Raw genomic sequence first — 24,972 nt, forward strand, 5'->3', positions numbered from 1 at the left:
GAAATAAAATTACAGACTTCTCTGTGAAGTTCTGTACAACAGTGATTCCCAACCAGGGGGTACATCTACTGTTGTCAGGGTCAAGGGAGTAGGTTTGACATCAACATTGGTAGGGACCCAACAACACATAGAATTTTAATAAGCATTTTGTTTTAATAAATTTGCATTTTACTAGGAGTTTTTCATATATGTTATAAACTTATGTCTTCATATATCCAGAGAATGTATATATGTTATAATAATATATCCTCTTATAGGTGAAACATATGGTAACATCAGTCGATATAGGGACATATATGTCATATATATGTCATAAGTCATAGTATACTTGTGCATAAAAACATCATAGTGTAGTAAGGCATAAAAAGTTATAGTATAGTAAGTCATAAAAAAACGCCATGGTATAGTAATAGCATAAAAAGGTCATAGTATAGTTAGATGTAAAAATGAATTGTATTATAAAAGGTCATAGTATGGAAAGGCATTAGAGTCACCAATAAACCTAATGCGCATGTCATTGTTGTACATTGGTATGGTTTACATTTACATTACTTATTTGGCAGAGGCTTTTATCTAAAGCAATTTCCAAATGATGGACATACAGTAACTAAAACTTCAGTGCAGCAGGAGACCTTGGTGTCAGTACTCAGTACTACATGTAATTAATAAGTGCAAGGAGATCTGATAAAGAAGTGCACAGAAAGTGCATTGTAAGTGCTAGTTAAGCATGTTAGGGTCTTGGAAGTGTTGGGAGACGAGGTGCTCTTGGATAGCATTCAGGTAGCTTGTTCTACTGTAGGGGAACCACAGACGAAAAGTCAGGACAGTGATTGCCTTGTGTGCGGGGATGGCAATGCCAGATGACGTTCTTTAGACAAACACAGTAGCCGAGATGAAAAACATCTTTAAGTGCTAGTTTATAATAATTTTTTAAGAACATGTTCCTTCTTTAACATGTTTGAGTAGGTTAGGGTTGTACATGGTGAATCCAGTTGCAACATACTGATCAACACATTTTCACCTTTTAGAGACAGCAACCATACAACTCAGTTTTAAGTAGGAAAAGCAAGTTTTTATTGTATTTCACTGTCCTAAGTGCCACTCAGACACAAAACCACAGCTGCGTGCAGGATACAGAAAAGAGAGGCCTGACTAAGGCACGTACGGATAGAAAATCTCCAAAAACAAATCTGTCTAAATGAAACATCAGATATGTACAAATATACCTTAGACTGTCCAGTGTTAGATGTCAGGTTGGTTTGATAACAGGGTTTCTGTTGTGTTCTTCATGTGAAGCAGTTACACTTAAAATAACGGAACAGGAAATAAGAAGAAGTTTGATACAAAGAAAAAACAGACAAACAGCGTCTAATGGTAGCAGAAATACCTTGTGACATTACCTCAGTGTTTTCACTGAATAAAATGTAATAAGTCAAAAAGAATAAACATCATGGTCAAACACACTGTACATCCATGAACATGTTTGAATAAACAGCATGTCTTCCAGTGTGACAGTCCTTTTCATATCTGACTACTGCATGTTAAACCATCTCATGAGTTTTTTCTCAGCAAAACGGTGGGAATGTGGAGAGAACAATAACACTGGGGTGACTGAAAATTTATGAAAACCAAAACACATCATCAGGGTGATAGAATACAGAAGGAAAATAAGACTCAGCCTTTGATCCACTCAAAGGTAAAGTAAAAATGGTACATTTTATCCCCCTACGATTAGTGAATGAGCATGTCTGACAACACTAAAAAAAGAGAAACAAAAAAATTTCAGGTGCCACTATTTCCTGGTACATTCCCAGAACAAAAGCAATGAGTGGACAGTGTTTGTTACAAGATCCTGGGATTGGGCACACTAAGTTCCAATCCTTCCCATGATTAAGTGCCTTATTTCAAAAATATTCGGCAATATTTCAGCACCACTTCTGGTTCTCATAACAACACTGTCCAGACCTCACTTTTCCTTTCAAGTCTATCAGCTGATAAGCCTGTATTCACAACCCCCGGGAGCTGTTTATCAGAGGAGGTGAAAAAGCTCCCGTTCCTTTGCTTGCACCAGAATAACAGAAGTTCCTGGTTGTTCTCCCTCTTCAGAGAGCTTTCCCTCCCCAGTTGCTGCTCAGCACAGCCTCAGTTCATAGACTGTTATCGCACTCTCATCTCATCCACCCACCACGGTTCAGGGGCATGCCAGGTGGAGGGGGCAAGGGGACCTGTGACTGTCCTGGGGGCACAGGGGGCGGAGGAGGGTACCCAGCGGGTGGAAGGCCTATACCTGGAGGGGGTACGTGCCCTGGTGGCATGCGTGGAGGTGGCGGTGGAGGGTAGCTGTTGTAACCTGGAGGCGGATAGGTCGGGGGCAGGCTGGGTGGTGGGTAGGTGGAAGGAGGAGGTGGAGGGCCTGGAGGTGGTGCTGCGGGTGGTGGATAGACGTGGGGGTGGTATGGCGGAATTGGAGGTGCATAGCTGGGTGGCATGGGGGCATAGGAAGGCCCCTCTGTCTTCATCATTGACTGCAGGCTCTGGTAGCCCTCCCCAGACATGTAGGAGCTGGTGGTGGACATGATGTAGTTGGAGGGCGGAGGTGGAGGAGGGCGATGGGGCAGGGGAGGGGGCTGGTGTGGAGGTGGAGCATGAGGGGGAGGAGGAGCAGTCTCACTTCCTGGTTCTGCTTCTGTGGGAGGTGCTGGAGCTGGAACTGGAGCTTTTCGGTCTAGTGAGCGACAGGAAACAGCAAAGTGAAAACAACTTGTTAAAAATTTGGCATCATCTTGCCTGTAAATAATACAATGCTACTCATTCCCACATGATCTCAAATAACCTCTCCATTCCCAGACAGTGAGCGCACAGCCAGACCACAACTGCCAGGCTTCAGCCACATAGGAGGTCTCATTATCGGGCTCAAGCACTAATCAGATTGGTCTGGGAGAGGTTAGGAGTATGCGTGTGTTAGGAAACATAATGTCCAGACAAGTTGCTGGTTATGTAAGCAGACTGAGAGGACTAAAGACTTTGGGTTGCTTTCTAAGCTCGAGTCCCAGGTAGGGGGTCCTGGCTGCTCATTATGGGCCTATTTGGTGACACACGTAAAGAGACAGCAGGGTGTTCAGATGATGTCAACACATACCTATGCTCTACCCTTAACTACATCTAAATCATTGTAACTTCCTCACAAATTTAACAGGAGGTTAGAGAACAAACAATTACCTGAGGGAGGCTGCGATGTAGGTAGAGGGGGCATTGGGCTCTCTAGTCGAGGAATCTTTGACCCAACTTGTTCTGTAAAAACAACAGTGAATACCAGTACATAAGATGCAAAAGCTTTTTAAAATCAGGAGGGCACTTTGCTGTAGGTTTGAATATTCATAAAATCTTATCATGCTAGTTAGCAAACTTTTGATGGAGGTATTTCAGTGAATGAACAGACATTTGTAAGATTTCAACTACTTTAAAACCCAAAAGAGCAGAATTTTGCCTGCATAAGGTTTAACAAGAGTGTTACCTGGAGCCTTTATTTCATCTTTGGGGGATGTCTGAAACAAAGAAAAGTGAATGCAAATACTCAGTATCATTTTGAGGTAGGTAATGTTGAGTGTTGGTGTGTGAATCATGGTAAACGCACACACAAACTGTAGGATATAATTAACATTTTAAATGAGTAAATACAGAAATTTAAGCTGGGTGGAAAAGCAAGGGACTTTCCATTAGCCATAGTTTTAAGACATCATCATTGTAATTCAGGTGTACTCACATGTGAGCGTTTGAGCTGGCGTGCAGGGCTGCCACCTTGAGGGGAAGTCTTCTTTGGTGGTGGGGGAGGAGGATTGGAGGCTGGGGGCTGTCCCTGTGGAACCGGAGGAGCAGGGATTGGAGGAGCAGGCGCTCGCTCCTTCTCCTGCATCTGCTGAGGGATGGGTTTGTTGCCCTGGGAGTACAGGTCCAGGATCTGGTGGCAAATGTCTGGAAGACAGAGATGTTTTTGTTGAGACAAGTCTGAAAGCAGATGAAACAAATATCATAGAGAGGTGTCAAGTGTCATGGCTTTATGATGAGCACCTTCAAGCAGCTCAACTGGGACGTCTTGGACAAACTGCTCCCACCAGCGGCGTGACGACTGCTTGGCGGTCCACTCCTGGATGTCAAATTTACAGAGGCGTCCAGCCAGGTACATGACGGCTACTGCAATAATCTCTGGCTCCCATTGCAGAGACAGCATGGTGCACAGGCTGGAAGGGACACAGGCAAAATGGTTCCATTCAGATCTGAGTTTTGTCAACAAAATCCTTGTGTAAAGAAGATTTGGAACTTTAAAAGACATCACTTATATTCAAATTCTTATTGTATACTCTTTGAAATGATTAAATAAGTCTTTTGCCATTTTGTCTTTATTTGTCAACACACAGCAGAGAGGCAGACAGGAAATGTGGGGGAGAGAGAGTAAAGGTGTTGACAGGCAACAAAGCCCCCTGGCTGGATTCAAATCGGGGACATTGTGGTTATGTGGTACTCCTCTTAAACCACTGTGACGCCCCCGTACACTACGTTCCTTTATAAATAAACATTTCTCAGACTGTAAAGCCTGTTTCAGTATTTATCCAGTCATCAATACACATTACTTACCAGCTGACGGGTAAGTTGGTAGAGTTTTAAAGTAAAGTAAGTAAGTAAATCAAATGCATGATACACCACACTACAGAAGAAATCATCTGACATAGAGAGTGAGATCGGGGGACAGTGTTTAAACCCCAGCTGCTCACCTGTCGTTGACAAACGTCCATGCCATTTGCAGCACCTTGCACACTTTATTCTTCTCCCCTGTAGCAATGAGAAAAAACAGAGCATATGCTTAACTGGCACCTAGCATAATAATGTATCAGACTGTGTGTGGATCTGATGACATACTTTCTGACATACCTTTGAGCTGCTTGACGTAGCGCAGCAGGAACATGTAAGGGTGCTCCACCTGCAGGTCAAATTTGATAGTCTGGAGCAAGATTCTCTCCAACACCATCACCTCTTCCTGTTGAACAAAATACAAATACGTTAAGTATTCCTGTTGGTAGGACATTTACAGTATATACTGGTAACTTTAATGGTCCTGAGTGGAAAAAGAATCCTACAGCATAAGATTACTGTGTGGTTGTTTGTTATAGCAGATTAAGTGCAATTAGGCTGCAGCACGTGTTTGTTTTTCCTTTGTAGAGCGACATGATATCATGGCAGGGCTCTGTAATGCTGGTTTACAACAGATTTTAGAATATTATTTTCTAATCTGAATTCACTGACGAGAACAAATTCCCTGACTGAGATAGTAGGGTACAGTATACTGACAGGGACAATGTCTATAGACAACAGAGTATAAATAAAAGAAACTGCACCTTTGGGTCGTCGCCAAACTGGGCAAACTGCACATCATTCAGTAAGCTGCGGGCTGTTTTGATGATGTCTTTGCATTTCTTTGGGGTTTCCTCCACTTTCCCCGCCAGGAAAAGACAGCATGCACCCGTCACCTGTTGAGACACAAATCACAACAGTAATCCTACACATTTAGTCCACTTCCAGGAATTAGAAAAAAATAAAGTTATCAGCTGACCATCAATTGAACTTACATATCTGGGGAACTGCTTGAAGGAGTGAAACATGTAGAAGCGGTGGAAATATATGATGCCAGTTGCCAGTGTGTCATAGTGTCTTGATGACAGTCAAGGACATGACAGAAACCGTTTACAGTTCTTTGCACATTTGTCAGATATCAGCAGCAATATAGAATAAATTCTAACAAAAAGGTTTGACTGTGCTGCTATTATCATTAAATACATTAATTCAGCACTGCTTTCTATAAACTACTTGCATGCATGTCTTTGGAAGAAAATTTTATTTGCAAAAGAGTATAGTAAAAGTAACCAGATGTGGTATTTTAGTTGCATAATTTCTTCAAAAGTTGGATGCTATTATGTCTTTCTGTCTGTTATGATTTTATTTACTGTATTTTCATCAAGAAGAGGATTGTGGCACTGATGTATCTTTTAACCCCTTTCCCAGTATTCAAAACTGTCAATAATCAATCAAGGATACAGGCCAAGTCGTGTCCCCACATCAAATATGAAGCGGGCTCCTTCTCGCCGATACCGAGCCTCTGTGCCAGGGTCAAGGCCCTCAGACTGAGATGGGGTGTGGGCCAGATCCTTCTTGTCCCAGTACCAGCATGGCTTGATGTGGTCCAGTATTGATTGGCCAGTCATTGAAAAGTTCTCCTTGGATTCCTTCATTGGCTGAGGAGATGCTACGTTGGACGGACCAGCTGCGCTGGACTGCTGAGAAGGAGAAAGGCTGCAGTTATGGCCATTCTTAGTCATGACCATTTGGCAATCAAGAGTAGGACTACCTCATCACAAGAACAATGTTAGGTAATCTGGAAAACTGTTTGAATGAACAACACTGATGTTCAACCAAAGAGAATCAGGGGTGTCATACCAACTCTGTGGAGTATATAGTGAAAAACGTTCATATTTAGACAGCCTATGACAACCCTAAATCTTGAGTTGCGAAACTGCCACCTTTATTTTAACTTGAGAATTTAAGCACTCTACAGCCATTAAAATACACAACCTCCATATACGCAGGATGCAGTCAAACTCATAAGCCATTTCATGTGATCCAAACTGTGTGAAAGGAAGGAAGAGGGATCACTTTTTATCAATATGCCTTCACCTCATGTCCCGTTTCAGTAGAGATGCTAAGCTAGCTGTTAACAGTTCAAAATCCTATAAACAGAAGAGTGACAAGGAAAAAAACATAAGCCGACAGGGACGTCATGTTTGGCATGGCACCTCCTCTCCCCTTCATTCATTCATTCATTCATGGGTAACCTCCACCTACCGTTAAACCTGTAACTATGAATATAGCAAAATATTAATTGTACGACATGATTAATAGATTAATGTGGATGTCGATGGCAACGAAGAAAATTCCCCCGCGATTAGCATAACGAACCCGTTAGCTTCTCGCTAAGATTAACTAATGTTAGCTGTGCTAACGCTAACTTAAAGTTAGCTTCATGGGACCAAATAACCAGACGCGCGTAGAGCTGTATTGTGCGAATATGTATAAACCACGAGATACGTAGGTAAGCTCATACACCGGGATGCTAAAATTAATTAAACATTCGAAATAAAGGCAGTCAAAGTTGTAACTTTAGCATGTGAGTGGCTTCGCCGGCCACCGCGGCTAGCTAACCTCGGCTAGCAAACTTGCTCCACTCGAGGTCTTAACACCGCTGAGGCTCGGAGCGCTGGAACCTGCCAAAAGTAGTTAGAATTCACCCCGAATATCGTCCGTGTGTTTGTAACGAAACACGAGTCTTACCTTTAACATGTAGCCGTCGGAGTATATCACCCAAAACAGACAGCTGTATGAATAATCCGCAGTTATTCACAAGAAGTTGGCTAACAAGTGATCAACAACAGTCCCCATCGTAACAAGGGCATCGCCATTATTCAGTACGTCAGTGACTGTTGGCCGACGTCATTACGCAGGGCATCTGGTATGTCTTTTGCTATGGTTAGTTTTCTTTTACCTTTCCTCTGCTAAATTAATTTGACCAATGTTTAAAATAATAACCCTGCTACTAGAACCCCCCATAAGAAGGTATACGTGTAATAAATCTTTTTAATGGTAAAAATGTTATTTCCAATAATATCCACTAGAGGGAGACACATAATTACTCGTGTACTTGCGGAGACGTGACTGGATTTTTGGCACATGCAGTCTATGATTTGATAAAATAGTTGAATAAAGATGCTTCACTTGCAAAATCAGCACATTGTCTGTAAAAATCAATCTTGTGAAGAAGATTTCAAATTGCAAATCAAAAGAAAGCAAAAATTTTCACACATCATAGCTTGAATATTTTAAGACAATACCTTGAATGCTTACTTGATACTGGATTTGGACACATACTGTTTAAAATTGACAAGTGGGTCTGTGGTGCTGGCTTAAGCGTGTAGTCCTGAAAATTTATAGAAAAATGCCTCTGTGTCTACAGATTTTCTTGCCAGAGTAACAGATAAGAATGACACTGAGGCAATCCTACCATAGTTTTGGCTGTGTGTGTGTGTTTTTTTTGTCTGATATCTTAAGACATATATTATAATTTGTGTCATTACAAAAATCTGATGTTTGACTGAGAGTGTAACATAAAAGGAATACCAAAAAACAATATCTTGTTTTATGAGTTACAGGTGACATGTTACAGCCAGGTGTGACCATGAATTAAACTTTACATGAATAAAACAGGAATAATTGGTTGCACATCAAGTGAAAATAATTGATATTCTTTAAACACATGTAGGCTATGGCTATAAAATGCAGAAAATCTACAAGAGGAGTAACCGGCAAAAAACAAAACAAAAACACACAGATTTAATGGTGAAGGTTTTATGGTGAATAAAAAAAATATTATTAGTTAAAACAAAGTTTTTTTCCCGTTTGACTTTTGAAGTTGGTATGACCAAAAACTCATGATATTCATCATCACCTCTGAGTGGTTTAAAGGTTAGTCAGTGTAAGTGCAGACTACATGTAACATCTTGTGCCCTCTTTGTTCCCCTCTCAGCCTCTCTTCAGAGAAAAGCCAGCATTGAATCATTTACTTCTTCCAAATTAAAATTTGGAATCTGCATGCATTATATATTCACCCGTGCTCGGACAAATCCTCTTAACTGTGGGAGAAATTGTCAGGATGTGTCCTGTAGAAAAGTAAGAGCCTTGTCTAGTTGTATTGCCAGTAGCAAGGGAGCATCTCAATCTGTCACTCAAGTCCACACACACACACACACACACACACACACACACACACACACACACACACACCAACCACAGTAAATCAGCTTATGAATAATATATACTTGTACTTTCTTTATTAATATTAAACATTGCATAATGAAGCACCGACTATAAGCAAATCCCAGAGCAATATTCATATTACCATGAGCTGTCCTAGAGTGGACCTTTCATTGTTTATGTCAGTCCTGTCACACTGTGGTTAAACACATCAAAAAGGTTCCTTTGACCAGTTTGTACACTTCACCTCGAGAACATTGAATCCTCTTTTTGTTCTTAAAAATTGCATTATATGCACTTTTCTTTCATGTATGTTGGTCTATTTTAAGATTTTAATGTTATTTTGGTATTCTTTAGAGAGTAAACAGATGGGAGGGACATGAAAAATGGAAGATAAAAAGTGTGACGAAGGTTGTGACCCAGAATCAGAGCCGGTTAAGCCGCGTGTACTTTTGTCCACTGATGTGCGAGACTTAAACTTCGTCCTTGGGCTCATTTTTATGTTTTAACATAAATTATAAGTGTCTGGAATCTCCTTAAAACTTGGGTCATTTTGAAAAAGAGCTAAAGTGTCGACATAATGTCTCTTGTTACTTGGACAAAGCTTTTATTTCCACATATCCTCATCTCTTGAGTAGGTAATGCCCTGCGGTGTGTTCAGGTATCTCGCATTCAGTGATGGCACTTACCACACGAAATGCATGTCTCCTTAGAGGCAACACTTTGGACTTAAAACCTTTCCTGTGTCCACAAGCAGGGTATTTGTGGTATGCTGGCCCTGTGCAACCCAGCTTAAACTGCCTTTGCCCGGAGCCAGCAGATACAAGCTATAATGGAGGCATTGATGTATTATTGAGAAACCCATGGGTAAGGATCAAGGAGCTGCTCGCAGCCAGAAGGGATGGCAAGAGAGTGTGTGTGAACTCAGGATAATGTTTTCCTTCAGCATCCAATGTGTCCACGACTGCTGTTGCTCTCTTGGCCTGATTCGAAGAAGAAGACATTTCATGTAATATCACATACCGAATTTATGCGCTCCAGTCAAAGCAATATGCTTGACAACATGCTCGGCCTATCTGTGAAAGATAGCTGTTGTGCCGTAGTGTTTCCATGTGGAGTCTGCTGAGGTTATGTCTACTTGAGCCAGAGCTGAGATGACATTTCATTTATATAAATAATTACTGTCCTGAAAGTCCCCTAGGCCTGCCCTGAAGCAATCAAACTTCTAATGCTCTTAAAATTGCCCACCATGTTTTATTAATGGCAGACTATAAAATGTATTGCTATAGCTTGCACACTTCTCTACTGATCCACAAGGAAATAGTATCAACTTTAAATGGCCGTATTAGCCTTTTATTTTTATGCAACAATGTATTTCGACCAAATTACAGCACTGCACATGTTTGAAATGTATGGTATGGTAAAAAAAAAAGAAGAACTCTTGAGTTTATTCTTAGCTGAGCTTCCGCCTGTACAAAGCACTTATCTGTGCACACACTGATCTAAATGAATACAGTGAATCATGTGCAGAACGATTGCCCATTAGTGCCATTAATTGCCACTGAGTGAACCTGATCTGCTCTTCAAAGACTCTCTTAGAATCTGAATTGAGGCTTCATCCTAAAAATAAGAATAAAGTATAGCAGTGCCGTGTTAAGGTATCACCCCCTAAACAGATTTGTAATGTCTCCAGACTGTGCCAACAGAGGGTACTGTTGCCTCACAACATGTTTAAATGATCCAAACAACAAAGATTCCCCCCACCCCTACCCCCCTCTGATCCAATATGAGGAAATAGGTGTGCTTTGCATTTATATTAATCATGTGTAGTGGCGTTCTTTGGTCATTTACATAGCCCAGAATGCCACAATAACATAAAAGTATCCATTATATAAATTAAAGGTGACCTTTGAACCCAGGTGGTTTGGTTAGTCTGATCTAGGTGTGCCTGCTCCTGATATTTTAGAACAAATTCTGATATGCCTGCACAATTTCATCTGGCATTGTTTGAAAAAATGAATGTTGTAATAATCAGTAAACTGATCAAAGCATGTAGATAAAGAATCATTTTGATCAAGGGAAATGATGATAAGACTGTTGGACATGAAGCTCTTGTGGATTGAATGACCATTTGAGCTGAATGATGAATGTTCAGGTGGAGGATCATTTTTTGTGGTAACTTAACACTCCTTCAAAAGGCAGACAGTACGAGCGCGACTTTGACTGGTAATTACTTTCTGTGTGGAGCCCATCGCTGAGCTCCGGGGAGCCACCGCTATCTGCCCCCGGTGTCCGTGTGTTGTTGTCCGCCGCCCTCCTCACATGTCTGTGGTGTCTAACGCGCAAAAACGTCACGGACTCACTTGAACTTGAAACCCATCCCACTCCACGGAGGCAATCCCCCGAACCACACACGCGCGCGCGCACACGCGCGCACACACACACACACACACACACACACACAGGCTGCATATAGTCTGCACACGCACAAATGCGGGGTCCTCCCAAACAGAGCCTCTTTCATCGTGTGAGTCAACAAGAAGTAGCCTCGACACTGTAGGAAACTGGGAAACATTGGACCTCTGCTTGTTGGACTAGGAGGAGGAGGAGGTGTCTTGTCTGCCCGCCTGCTCTCGCTCTCTCGCTCTCTTTCTCTCTCTCTCTCCCTCTCTCGCTCTGCCTCTCTCAATCAGCGAGGCTACTGCCACCAGAGCCAAGAGTTGCCGTTCCGCGCACCGATGCCAAAACGCGCAGGAGGAGTCAGTGCCAAAGGGTCATTTTAGCGCACCACTGCTGACATCGAAGGACTGTAGGGAATCCTAGAATAAACAGCAGCCATTTGACCCAAGGTGATATAATCATATCATTAGAATTAAGAGAGGGGAAAAGGGGAGAGGAGCCAAATAAGAGCCAATACCTTTCACCGGTGGAGTGCACCGTACTTCATCTGTCACCACGGTCGCTGCAGAGGTGGGCAGTCCAGGATTTTTATCTGAAAACGATCATTGCAAAAAATATTATCTACCTGCGCACATATCAGCTCATCGGCCACTAATAGCCAACTGCTTCCTAAAACTACACTTTGGCTTCCTTAATCCAGGTGTTGCGTCCTTACGAAGACGCTGCCGGACATTGTGGACAAACTGGTCTTCCATCCTTATCGCGCTCCTGTCCGACTCCTCACCTTCCGAACGCGCATCAAGTTGCAGCTGAAGACTGACTGTGAATAGCAGAGGGATTAGGCGGAGGGAAAGTTGGTCTCCTGCGATCCAGAGAGAACCGACACCACGGTCCAAGCCGACTCCAAGTGCCGTTCACCGGGCGATGCCAGAGTAAATGCCGGGGCAATGTCCCGCCGCAAGCAGGTGAACCCGCAGCACTTATCGTTGACGCACAGGGAGACAATACAAGGTGAGTTCAATTCTTTCGAGTCTTCTCACTTCATATATAATTAAGTTTATTGGTTTAAATGATTTATAGTTTATCCTTGTTATTAATTCTGATTTTAAAAAAAAAGCATTTATTGAGAAAAAGATTCAAGTCGTGCACATGCTTTGTTTTAAGTGTTTGAAAAAGCGTCAAACAAAGAAGCTTAATACCGACAATAACTCTGATCGGTGAAAATAAATTCACCATGTGATAAAGTGGAAAACACTGAGATGGTTCGTTTTAACTCACGTTTACACTGAATGGTTTTACACTTTTAAAATTTTATTAAGACAATTCAGTAATATTTCAAACACGCAGCTTCTTGACTTTATACCACGAGAGATGATCTAATGACAACAACAGTGGGACTGTCTGGCAAAGTGTGTGTGAGTGTGTGTTTGTGTGTGATTGAATGTGCACGCACGTGCGTTACGCGTGTATGAGTGTGTAATCCAACATTTCATCACAACATAATTTAGCATTTTTTTTCCCAGTATATTGCAACATGTTCCACTGTTTCTATGTGTCTCTACTTTGTTCAACATTTCACTGATTTTTAAATCCAGTTATTCATTTTGTGACTTTTACACCCGGTGACTTGTATCTTAATTTAATTGTATTTTTTATTTTAAATAATAACCCTCTCGCTCCTGCTCTTTCTATCAAACACACACATATATATAAACACACACATGCACACACACTTAAATTTATTTCTCTTGATACACACAGGCCTATCTGTACTTTAAGATAACATTTTAAGAACATACCAAAAATCAAAGTGTGCGAGAAAATATGTTCAACTTGCAAGAAAACATCAGACACAAGAGAAGAACAATCTGAACTTTTATTAATGCGATATTTTAAACGCAGGGTCAGAACTCGTTTGATGCTCTCAGAGCTGCGACCAAAAATGTGATTAAATTGCACAGATTAAATCTGAGGCAGGATTTTTTATTTTATTTTGGAGCATATGATTAAAAAGTCGTATAATCCAATTTCTAATCGATTATATCAATCTAACCTTCATCTCCCAGCGCTCTGCTTTGCCTAAATCCAATTTCATAGAGGCCTAATCTGGGTAATTCATTGCAGAAGTTCATGATGTAATCTTTGGCCAGTCTGTTTTGTGCTGAAAAGGCTTGTGCGCATTCCGTCCCACCCGACACATTTAGCATTTAGACTAATCATTTCTCCCATTCACTTCGCCTCTTTCTCTGCCACTCCACTCACTTTCCTACTGTCGACTTCTCAGTCCAAATAATTACGGTAATTTTCAATCGCAAACCTGAAATCTAAATGTTTGCTCCAACCAGTGGTTTTGTTCTCTGATTAAGAAAGGATGATGCACCCTCAGCACATTTTAGGCAGATGACAAATATTGATCCAACTTGACTATTGATCTGACTGTCTTTTTCTGTGCTGTCACAGTCACTGTCTGTCACCTAATGAAGATGGACACCGAGTTGATCCCCCACCCCCTCCGCAATACATTTTCGACTGTGCAAAATTTCAAACATCACTACAGTTTCACCTCAGGCGTGTGTGTGTGTGTGTGTGTGTGTGCGCGCGTGTGTGTGTATGTGTGTGTGTGTGTTTGTGTGTGTGTGTGTGTGTGTGTGTGTGTGTGTGCGTGTGTGAGTGTGTGTGTGTGTGTGTGTGTGTGCGTGTGTGTGTGTGTGTAACATTTACCTGCATGAATTATGACAAATAATTGCAACGTTTTCCATATTTTCATTTGGCCTTAGGGGACTTGTACAAATTTGGACTAACAGTTAAATATTTGCCTCCCCTCCTTCCAGACATGGGTCACTTTGTTTGACATCTCAGTAGCATATTAGTCACAGGCAACCTTACAGCACCTGCTGTGCACTCAGCATATTCTTAACACTGAACCTGTGGTGCTGAATGGTGGATACTTGCATAATTAGAATCATAATTAGTTGTCACAAATTACCTTTAGATTTCTTAATTTCCTTGTTTGAGCTGAAGCTGCATTCAAATGCCTCCAGGATGCATCTGTTCTTGCCTGAAGCTTTTAATGACGAGTTTTTTCGAGCTCCTTTTAATCACCGCTGACCTGTCTGTGGAGACTTGAAAGTGTCAAACAGCGACTAAAGTTGAGATATTTGCAGATGCTGGCAGAGCTTTGATGCTCATCTCGATCCTGCAGAAATCAGTGTTGTGCTAAAGCGGCTATTAGAGCATGTACTGTAGGATGCTGAAATGCTGGGCCATCTGGAGGGCCTGAATCTTGTCCTACCTGTTCTTTCACATGATACACTCCTGCCTGTTGAACTGTGGCCTCAACAAGCAGCGATAATGACCTGAAAGACACAAGTACAAGAGTAAGGAAGTGCTGGACTGGCAGGGTTTTTTTTTTCATTGTTTGTTTGTTTTTGTTTTGTTGTAAAGCCACCAAGGTGGTTAAATGCAATACAAAAACTGGAGTTTGATCAGACACCTGAAAAATCCTTATTATTTAATTCCAGCTGTTCTTCGTCTTTGAGGACAATGTGTGTCTGTGAGCAAATATGTGCAAAGATGCACTTGTATTTGCACAAAGCACCAATGTTTACCATACACACAGGATATCTTCATATTGATACTGCAGCTCGAGCTTTGATGGAAGCGTTTAATGTACCTGTCATTCACTGCCTGGAGTCTCCGTGATGCTTTGGGCTGTTTCCCTAAACTGGGTGCGTCTGGAGAGGACCAGGATCACAGGCTGGAGGATCTGAGGAGCGCTGGGGGAAAACCAAACTGTAATTTTATTGAGTCAACATATAATGAGAGCTCTGCGTATGTACAGGTAGAGAGCGTTTCAGAAACTGATTAAAAGAGGATTTCTATTTTCTTTTTTTTTTTTTTTTTTTTAATATTTTTAATATCACCTCGTCACTGGGTCGCCTCAGTCTCATGGCTGTGCAGCATTTCAGTATCAGCTGTCAAGAGCAGTCACAAGGTATCTCCTTACACAAGTAATAATATGAAGTTTCTGCAGGGTGCCAATATATATCAACCACATGTCAGATCAGGGGTTACTCAGTGTAACTGAACACAGCAGCCCTGTGCCCTGCAGCCATGGGCCTATGGGTCATGCTCTACTTGGGAGTGCAGAGAACCTGAATATCAGCATATTTCTGGACAGGCGTTTAGTGGAAGACTATGTACTGGAAATCTACTTGCCAGGCCAAACATCAAGAGGGACGAACGCAAGTGAGTGTAAACTGCCATGAATGCACGCAATGTACGAGTATGCGCCAAGGACAGCAGACACACACACACACACACATATAGACTCAGAATATACTGTAAAACTGAACAAACATTGCCTTCTAAACTGCATGCAAACTACACATGTTCACACAACAACAAATCACATGTAACAAGCTATACTGTCTGAGGAGAAATTGACCTTCTGTTTACAGTTCATCCTTTGTTTAATTAAGATCCTTGCAGGGAAAAAGGCAAACATCCCTTCCAGGCGTTTTGAGGCTCTTTCAGTCAATGATTCAACTTCGAGTCACATCCATGACAAAGAGAGACCTTTCATAGGAATATCCTTGCGAATTACTCACACATTAACATGAAACGAGTGGTGTTTAGCGTCACAGGCCTCTCTTGCTCAGAAACCCGGTAATTTTTGCAATCTAATATCAGCATTATTGCCGGGAATTGTATTCTGGATCCAGCCATGGAAATGCCTCGTGATCACTATTCATTCTCAGAATTGGCATGCTACTTGTGAAACAGTTAATGTTTTCGTCTTTATTTGCACCATATGGCTGTCAAATGCTAGAGAGAAACCCACCGTACGCACTGCAGCGCCACAGTAAATATTCACACACATTGTGGTAAGCGGATGATAATCTCACAGGAGATGATTGGTGAGCGATTTATGATTTACCATGAGGCGTCGCAGTCTGTTCTCAGATTTTCTTCCTATATTATTGAACACATTTAATCAATTTTGCAATGCTATAAAGCCTCGTTTGCTATTGTTATTATATCTCTAAAATTGTTTGGCAAATTTGATTTACACCGGCGAATGTCATGCCTCACAGCTGACAAGTCATTTGTAGCGATTTAGTGACAGGTCACAGTCAGCTGCAGAGCCGTATTTTGCTCACTTTCAGGCTGATAATCTAAGATTTATGATAAGAAATGAGACTGCCACAGATTAAATGGTGATAAGATAATGAAACACACAGGCTTGGCCTTACACAACGCACACTGTTGCAGCTTTCCTTGGCAATCGCAGCCGAGAAAAAAGGGATAGGCTAAGCGAGGCCGCTTGTTGTTTGAATTTTTGATTGCAACCATCTGCAATGTTGCTGGTGTCATTTATTTTCAATGACAGCGTGAATTTTACCCGACTTTCCCTGTGGGGTTTACACATGTGTGATTGTGTGTGTGTGTGTGTGTGTGTGTGTGTATGTGTGTGTGTGTGTGTGTGTGTGTGTGTGTGTGTGTGCATGTTTTTAGCTCAGCAGATTGAAGGGGAAAACAAAGAAAGAGAGACAGGTCTGAACCCATACAGTGTGGTCGACTGTCATATGAGTGCCCCTGGCCTTACTCTGCCGTTAACCAGCAGAACAGAGTGTGCAGCTGCTATTAAAATGTTGTGTAAGGTCAGAACTTCAACAGAAACTAGTTTCACGGTTTTCGGTTATGCCGCTTAGAAGAATCTCATCACATCACAACATATCATTAAATAAAAACAAATGTTTCACATCCAGCAAAATTGCATTTTCTCCGGGTCTTATTCAACTCAGAGCAGAACAGAACTTGTCAAACCATGTTGTAAATTTTTCTTTGCCTTCACCTTCACCTCAGGCACAATGAAACAACAAAAAGAGTCATCACAGAGACATTGGAGTATATAAGGACAGACACAATAATTAGGTATTAGAGGGATTTATTGTGGGCAATTAATGTCAGAGGACATATGCACTTTGACATATTTTACCTACCGAGCTTGTTCTACCTGGCCCCTGCTGTGGAAAACACTGACGATCACATCACATTTACTGTATCATATACCAGTTGTGACAGTCAAATTACAATGCGTCTGTCACCGAATTGTATGACAAACATTTCTACTATTTGGAATTTAAAAAATATCTCATCTGCAAATGAAACAATTCCTTCGACTTTGACAACACTGCTTCTTCATTAAGTTCTTTCTGGCCGGGCGTTAGAATATTTTTCTGCCTTTTATATAAATGGAAATATTGGTGAAAGAGGCCCATTGTCTTCAGCTGTGTCTCCCATCTGGTACACATTGTGCAGTGGCGGTGTGCAGCGGCAGCAGGCAGCAGCAGTGGAGTGACTAACTGACTCTCTCCTCATCAAACTGATAGGGGGTGCTCTAAGGCTGCCTGACTTAACTCACACTTGATAAGGCAGAGTAGCAGGACTGTCATTGGGTGAATATAGCTCTGCATATGTGTGTGTGTGTGTGTGTGTTAAAGAGCAAGACAGAAAGAGACCAAGAGAGAGAAATAAAGTAGGTGTGGTATCGTGTTAGACAGCTCGGTTTCATTGCTATCATCACACTTTCTCAACGATGGCATGTTTGACAGTGCGTCTGCTATGCTCCCTTACCTATCAAGCATGTTCCTCTCACATAGGAGTTTATACAGAGGAATTAGACACTGTCTGTCACGATGATAGGCTACATTAGTGTGTTTTTCTTTCGTGTGTATGTTTCCATTTCAGTGTGTTTGTGTGTCCACGGTTGATTTTTTTTTTTTTTTTTTTTTTTTTTCCCCCTTCAAGCATTCCACGCTCGGTTCCTTCTTGCACATGTGTTTTTCTCACACAGGTGAGCCTCGGGACAGATGAGTGAGCGGGTTTCAGAGAGGGGTGCGGTTTTTAGAAGCTGTCCGACTGATATTCCAGTGGCATAGTGACGGTGCCAACGCCTGCTAATTTACTGCCTTCTGCCCCCAGGCCTTGTTAGTCATCCATAGGTTACCTAACAGGCCCTATTCTACTTATCTCTCCCTTTGACAGGGAGAAAGTCAAGTTCAAATGCCCAGGTGTCTGTCAGCTCATCGACTTGATGTTGTCTTTTTCTCATGCACGACGAATGAGGATCTGGGTCTCATGCCACCTGCCTTGCTTTCAGAGTCAGAAACGAGAGCACGCCATGTTGTTAGCACATACATCTCCTGCATAGTCCCACTTATATGCATTGCGCATACGCTCGAATGCATGCACGCGCACAGCTAAAGTTGCTTAATGTGAATTGCGGTCACAAGCTGTGAACTGTAGGTAAATATGTGTTTGTGTTCCTTCTTTGCCGCCAAAGATTATGAGATGGAAATTATTTGGCAGGCATCCAGGAACCCATCGCCATTTAGAGAAAAGATATTTGGCATCGGATCATCACTCCAGGGCGAAGTGAGTGGACTGGAACATGTGTGTATGTGAGTGTATGTGTGGGTGGTTGGGTAGGAGGGGCGATTCACAGTTGCAAAGACGTATTTGAAATATTAAATTTGGTAAAAATGAGTGTAATGTTCAGCCGGAACTCTGCCCGAGTTTAACGGTTGATGATTGGGAGTTTAGAGGAGAAACGCCTCCCTGACAGTTTGAGATGGGAGATAAGAGAGTTTAGGATCTCGGCTCTGATAACTACACACCGAGACACAGGCGCGCACAAACCAGCACACACCCTCTTTGTCTAATCTTTGCAATTATTAGGGTGTCATGTTTGGAGAAAGAGAGGGAAGAGAGGCAAAGAGAGAAGGGGTGGGTGGTTGGGTGGTTGGGTGGGTGTGTGTGTGGTGGTGGTGGTGGGGGGGGGATGCAGGTGCTAGAAGTGGAGGAGCAGCAGAGACAGGCAGGCGCTGCTATGCTCCTCTCCCAGGTATAAACATCTCTCCCTGGGTACCCACTCACTCAGACGCCCCTTAAATCTCTGGAGCTTCAGGTTTCCTCCGGGCTTTTTAGAAGAAGACACATTTTCATACTGGTACATCAGGGTAGTGGTTTAAAAAAAAAATGGAGGTTGTCCATGAGGGATTTACGTTAAGCTGTGGGAGTCAGTCTCTGCCATAGGGGAGGAGGGAGGGAAGAATGTGTAATGGTTATTAATGACCGTGTCAGATCTGTGAAGAATGAGATTTACTCTCTTAACAGGACCCCGGGTTTGGCTTTATAGATTTTCTGTCTGTGGAGAATACAGTGTTCGAACTCACCTGTGTGCTGCTCCATTCATGCACACACACACTCAGACATCTTACAGTTTTTTTTTTTTTTTTTTTTTATCCTCATTTTTCTTTTCTCTGTCTTATTCTGTGATATACACAAACATGAAAACACACACACACACACACACACACACACACACACACACACACACACACACATTCTGGTGGATGTGGCCTCCGCTATGCTACACTTTGTTCTGCACAAGCTGGGGCTCCCACGTGGTGAAGGCAGCCGTCTAGCTATGACAGCTTAGTGCAGAGAGGGCTCTCACCGGAAACCCAGCCTGCACTGTGAGATGAATAGCTTCCTGGCCACACACAAACACACAGGCAGATACACACACAGACACACATTCGCATACATACAGTTTATGTGCTGGGTCCCACCCACGCAGATCTCTCACAGATAAGCTGCGCAGGTGTTTGTCTAGGCGAAGCAGGTTCACAGCGGAGTTGTTTTATGCCATGAAAGTGACACAGTTGTGAACGTAATGATCATCTCGTGTGGTAGGGAGAGATGGCTTTTATCAGGTAAAGTCATCAGGAATAACTAAACCTCACTGTGTATTTTTTCTTTCACTGTCTCTCACTCTCTTTCTTCTTTTTCGCTTTAGAAAAAAAAAAACTAAAAACAACAGCATTGATTTAACTTCTTTTACCCTCCTCTTCTCTTCTCTGCAGCAGAGGCCAATCATGATTCAGGTGCGGGATCTACGTCTCCAGAGCCATCCACCCCCAGCCCTCGGAGGGCAGGACCCGGGGAGCATGATCTGCTGACCTGCGGCCAGTGCCAGACCAACTTCCCTCTGGGCGATATCCTGGTCTTCATCGAGCACAAGCGCCGTCTGTGCCGGGGCCCTGGGAGCAGTCTGGGGTCTTTCTCCAAGCCTGGGGAGAGTGGCGGGATCACGGGCATTCCCATTTCTCCCAGGGCCAGGTCACTAGAGCTGGGGAGAGGGTCCATTCCAGTGGAGGTGGGCATCCAGGTGACCCCCGGAGGAGAAGAGGATGAGGAGAGGAGGCTGACGCCGGCCAAGGGAATCTGCCCCAAACAGGAAAGAGGAGGTATGGAGACTGGAACACACTGTAGGAGGATGCAATTACAAGAGCCAATAAGCAACTCAATTGTGTAGACACAGTCTGAAGAGAGCTCCCTTGTCAGTATAGATGCACACGTATTAAACACACATATAGATGCAAGAAACATGGAGTCACAGACACACACACCGACACGCGCACGCATCTCTCACCTGTCCAAGACAGATAACTCTCTTTAAAGAATCCCAGCTGCTTGTTATTTTGACAGTGGCCTTCAGGAGGGATTAATGTAGCCTGGGATGATTTCATTAGAGTGAGTGAGAGCTGCACTGTGTGTCTATTCTGCTTCATTCTAAGTAAAACATCACACACACACACACACACACACACACACACACACACAAACACCAAACAAACACACACTAGCAGGCCTGAAGGACTTCTTCAGCTGAAACCAATTGTGAAAGGCGAGGAAGAAGGTGATAGAGGAGCCGCCCCCAGTGTGTGTGTGTGTGTGTGTGTGCGTGTGTGCGTGTTTGTGTTTGTGTGTGTGTGTTTGTGGTGGGTTTTTTTTTTTGCTCATGTGAGTGCACATCTGAGCGTTTGTAAAGAAATTCTGCAGCACATAAAAAAAAAAGAGGTTAAGAAAGCTGATTAAAATTCATCTGTGTGCGTGGTGAGGAGAAGAGGATTAATAAAGCAGCAAGGCCGTTCATCTGGCTGAGGGGGGTTGGGGGGGGATTGGGATGGTGGTGGTGGTGCTGCTGCTGCTTCTGGTGGTGGTGGTGGTGGTGGTGTGTGTGTGTGTGTGGGGGGGGGGGGGGGTTGTAGACTGCCAGCGCTGCAGGGAAACCAGTTCAAAGTTATCAGAGGAGACAGTCACCATCACACCCAAGAGCTGGAAAGGCTATCCAGGATTACACAGACTCCAGCAGACTGAGAGGGACTTGGTTAGGAAAGGGAGCCAACTGTGTTGTAAAAGTTACCAGCTACAGTCACATAGAAAAAGATTATACGATTAACACACAGACGAGTCACCACCACACACTGTGTGTTAAACTGGGATGTTATAAAAATGTCTTTGTAAAGGGAAGACTCTCATTTTGTATTAAGTTGTACATGTGACGTTTTCAAAGATATTAGGCTCTTAAAGTATGGAGTAGTACCTTCAAAATAAAAGTTATGAAACAGGACAGTGTCGCAGACATGAATAGATTCATATGTGCGAGTGAAATATTACAGGTTTAATTAGGTTAATAAGATCTTGCACAACTGCCACCACACATTGAAATGAACTGAGCGGTTGTACTGGTTTATACAAACAATGATAGACAAAGAAGAATCAATGTAAAAGGTGTGAATGAAGACTTTATGTAGATGCCATGACAACAGGCTCTTGGTTCATTGGGTTCAGAGCAGGTGCAGGTTTTTTTTTTTTTTTTATTACATTTAAATCCCTAGATTAAGCAACAATATTTTGCTGATCAGATTCAGTCAACCCCCAAAATGTAAAACACCAAAATCACAAGAGAGGGGCTTTAAGTTTTTCTTATACTCGTGTATTAAAAGCAACTTTTAATTTTGTTTTGTATGTCACATATACACTCAGTTTTTACTGTAGGATTCTATAAGATTTAGCAGGTCTGGGAGATATTGCAAAACATTTTATAAAAGAAAGCCCTGGGAAAACAGATTATACTTTTGCACATTTTGTTCATTTCACAATCAAAGCTGCTGTAGACATTTTTGTCATCACTGCAGAAATCAGCACATATGCACAGTTCCTGTGTGTGGCCAGCAGCTGTGTGTGGTCACCAACTTTGCAGTGGGAATTTTTTTTTTTTTTTTTTTTTTTTTTTACTGGAGCACATCACAAACAATATGTGACAGAACAGTTTGGGATGTCACTGCTAATTTCAGGACATAAAAAGCCAGGGCATTATTTTATACAGACAGACATACAGAGAGAGTACAGACATTTTCTCAGGAGAAAACATCTTGCTTGTAAAAAGTAATAATTAATAATCAATCAATTTGACAGTGCCCCTCAAACATTGCACTGTAGACAGTAATATGGCTTTTATCAGTTTCATTTTTCAGCAGACGTTAAACGGCCTTTAGCGGCGAGCTGCAGCAGGAACATACAAACATGGAACTCATTTGGAAACTTATGCAATGAGAAAGACTCAGTGCATTTTACATGGCATTTTGTCTGGTAGGTGGTCAGAGGAAAAACATTTAGGCAGAGGTAGTGAGTGAGGCAGCCTGTTCGAGCAGCAGTCAGTTAGTCACTCAGACAGTCTTATCACTAAGAGAACAGGACATGAAAGCACTCGAAGCCCCAAATGAAAGAGAGGAGGAGAGCTTTGTTCAACACATTAGATGCCACTCAAGGCAGTCTCAAGTTTCAACCAAATTAGATTACATTATTAGGTCTAATTAAGTCCAATGTGTTAGCAGCACACACTCTCCCAGACACACACACACACACACACACAAAAATGGCAACATGTATCAAACTTACAAACACATAAGAACAGAAACGCACTGTAGTGTGCATGAAGTGCTTGTGCTGTATGCATAACCTTTAACCTGCTCATCTCCTGGATTGTTTTTTTTTTTTTTTTTTTTTTTTTTTTTCACCTGGTTGTGTTTTATAACATCCTGTCTGGCCTCTTTGTCTGTCAGCCTGCTTGCTTAAAATGCAAACATGCTGCAAGGCTAGCAGATTCAACCCCAAAAGGTGCAAACACGCTCACACACAAACACACACACACACGCACACACACACACACGCGCACACACACACACACACACGCATACATGCAAGCGCACATGCATTCTTTCGTACACATGGCGTAGATGAAAAATGGCCCTTCTGTGCCCTGTTTTTTTTTCTTTTTTTCCTGAATTTCTCTTGCTGATGCATGCACTCTGTGTGTGTATGTGCAGGCTTTGTAAGAGTATTATAATATGTGTGTGCGCTTTGTATGAATTTGTGTATGAGTTTGTGTGTGTGTGTGTGTGTGTGTGTGTGTGTGTGTGCTGTCTGTGAAGAATGATGCGTGTCATCAGGCAAGCGAGAGGTTGTCGCTAGGGGAGCGTTTCCATGCTAAGACGACCCTGGCCCTGCTTTGAACTCCTCCCAGGACGGCTGCCGGGCCCCCTCGGAGCACTTTAAGACATCCAGTACATAAGGGTGAAGTCACATCATGACAACCTCTCCCTCTCTCCGTCTGTCTCGCCCTCTCTCCCTCACAAACACTGTGTATAGAGATCACACAGTAAATATTTCATGAGACGATGTGAACGACAGCGACATCCTCAAACAGCTCGCTCTGTTTTTCTCGCCGTCCACTTCTGATCTCTTTGCTGTCATGTTTGCGGGCAGCACAGTCATATCACTATATTAGGCTGAAGATTTAGCCCTGCTTCGTTGTTTTTTTTTGTTTTTTTTTTCTCGTTTTTTTTTGTAGGTGGGAGGCAACTTACAAGCCTGATGTGATACCGATACTGGTGTTCTTAACTGAAACAAAAGAGCCTCTGGATTTATGATGAAAGACTTTCAATGAGATACCCGCTACTTTGGAACTGTCACACCTACATGCAGAACAATTTTGCAGGTGTGAAAGTGTTAAAGTGCACAGGGCCCTTTTAAAGTGATACAATCAGGTTTTCTTCTTGAGCTAATGGCCAACAAGGGATTTTCTTTTTCACTTTAAATGCGTAATAGTAGTTTCTGGATGATAATCTGTGATACATTTTACAAAACATATCAGTAGTAACGATGACCTTTGCGCCGAAAGAGGTCAAATCTGCAGTGTTTGACACTTGTTTCACTGCTGCTGCCACTAAATAGCTGTGACACCACAGTCCTCACACCTCTCCACTGGTGTGGATTTGAAGGTGTCTTCTCTTCTCCTCTTGTCTCTCTCTGCCCCCCCCCCCCCCCCCTCCTTTTTTTTTTTGCCCCACCACCCAATGCTCCTTTAATCACCTGGCTTGCTCTCATTTCCATATTAAATAGGCTTTAATCATGAAAAGCAATCAGGCTTTTGCATATTCATACCTTCCCCTGTACGCCGGCTTCCCTGTCTCGCTCCAGTGCCAAGCAGCCAGTAATCAGTAGGCAGGCGGCGTAATGCCATAGCCCCGGCCCATCGCATGAAAACACACACACTGCGTGAGTTAGAAATAACTTCACATGCTACTTACGTATTATCTCTACTCCAAGAGAGAGAGAGATAGAGGGAGAGGGAGAGGGGTAGAGATAAAAAAAGAAAGATGGCGAGACTGATCCCTGATTTGAGCTGCGAATATTTGTACAGAGGCTCAAGGAAAAGTCGATTTGCATAATGACTTTGTAGTTTTGCATTAATCACATTTGCATATGAAAATGCGTTAATTACTCCTGATGATTTTTTTTTAA

General features: G+C 42.5%; 2 protein-coding genes across 3 annotated transcripts in view; one reads left to right on the top strand and one right to left on the bottom strand.

The window, feature by feature from the left end:
* Nucleotides 1-1,025: 1,025 nt before the first annotated feature.
* Nucleotides 1,026-7,491, bottom strand: ccnk (cyclin K). Of its 2 annotated transcripts, none has more exons than XM_022769619.1 (11): nucleotides 7,378-7,491; nucleotides 6,088-6,323; nucleotides 5,622-5,703; nucleotides 5,391-5,522; nucleotides 4,927-5,032; nucleotides 4,770-4,827; nucleotides 4,069-4,238; nucleotides 3,764-3,972; nucleotides 3,515-3,545; nucleotides 3,220-3,291; nucleotides 1,026-2,725 (listed from the first exon to the last, which is right to left on the bottom strand). In XM_022769619.1, the coding sequence occupies exons 1-11, from the start codon at nucleotides 7,384-7,386 to the stop codon at nucleotides 2,169-2,171; spliced, it is 1,662 nt and encodes a 553-aa protein (XP_022625340.1). In that variant the 5' UTR covers nucleotides 7,387-7,491; the 3' UTR covers nucleotides 1,026-2,168. The 2 variants fall into 2 exon arrangements, with proteins under 2 accessions (XP_022625340.1, XP_022625332.1); XM_022769611.1 differs by having other exon boundaries at nucleotides 6,088-6,326.
* A 4,290-nt stretch (nucleotides 7,492-11,781) lies between these two features.
* LOC111236514 (B-cell lymphoma/leukemia 11B-like) overlaps nucleotides 11,782-24,972 on the top strand; it is a 28,898-nt gene continuing 15,707 nt past the window's right edge. The window contains exons 1-3 of the mRNA XM_022765274.1: nucleotides 11,782-11,823; nucleotides 11,954-12,264; nucleotides 20,187-20,570. Coding sequence (XP_022620995.1) covers nucleotides 12,201-12,264; nucleotides 20,187-20,570 — 448 coding nt within the window. The 5' untranslated portion in view covers nucleotides 11,782-11,823; nucleotides 11,954-12,200. The remainder of the gene's footprint in view (nucleotides 11,824-11,953; nucleotides 12,265-20,186; nucleotides 20,571-24,972) is intronic.

Source organism: Seriola dumerili, unplaced genomic scaffold, assembly GCF_002260705.1.
Source record: "Seriola dumerili isolate Sdu_G_001 unplaced genomic scaffold, Sdu_1.0 BDQW01000025.1, whole genome shotgun sequence".
NCBI lineage: Eukaryota > Metazoa > Chordata > Actinopteri > Carangiformes > Carangidae > Seriola > Seriola dumerili.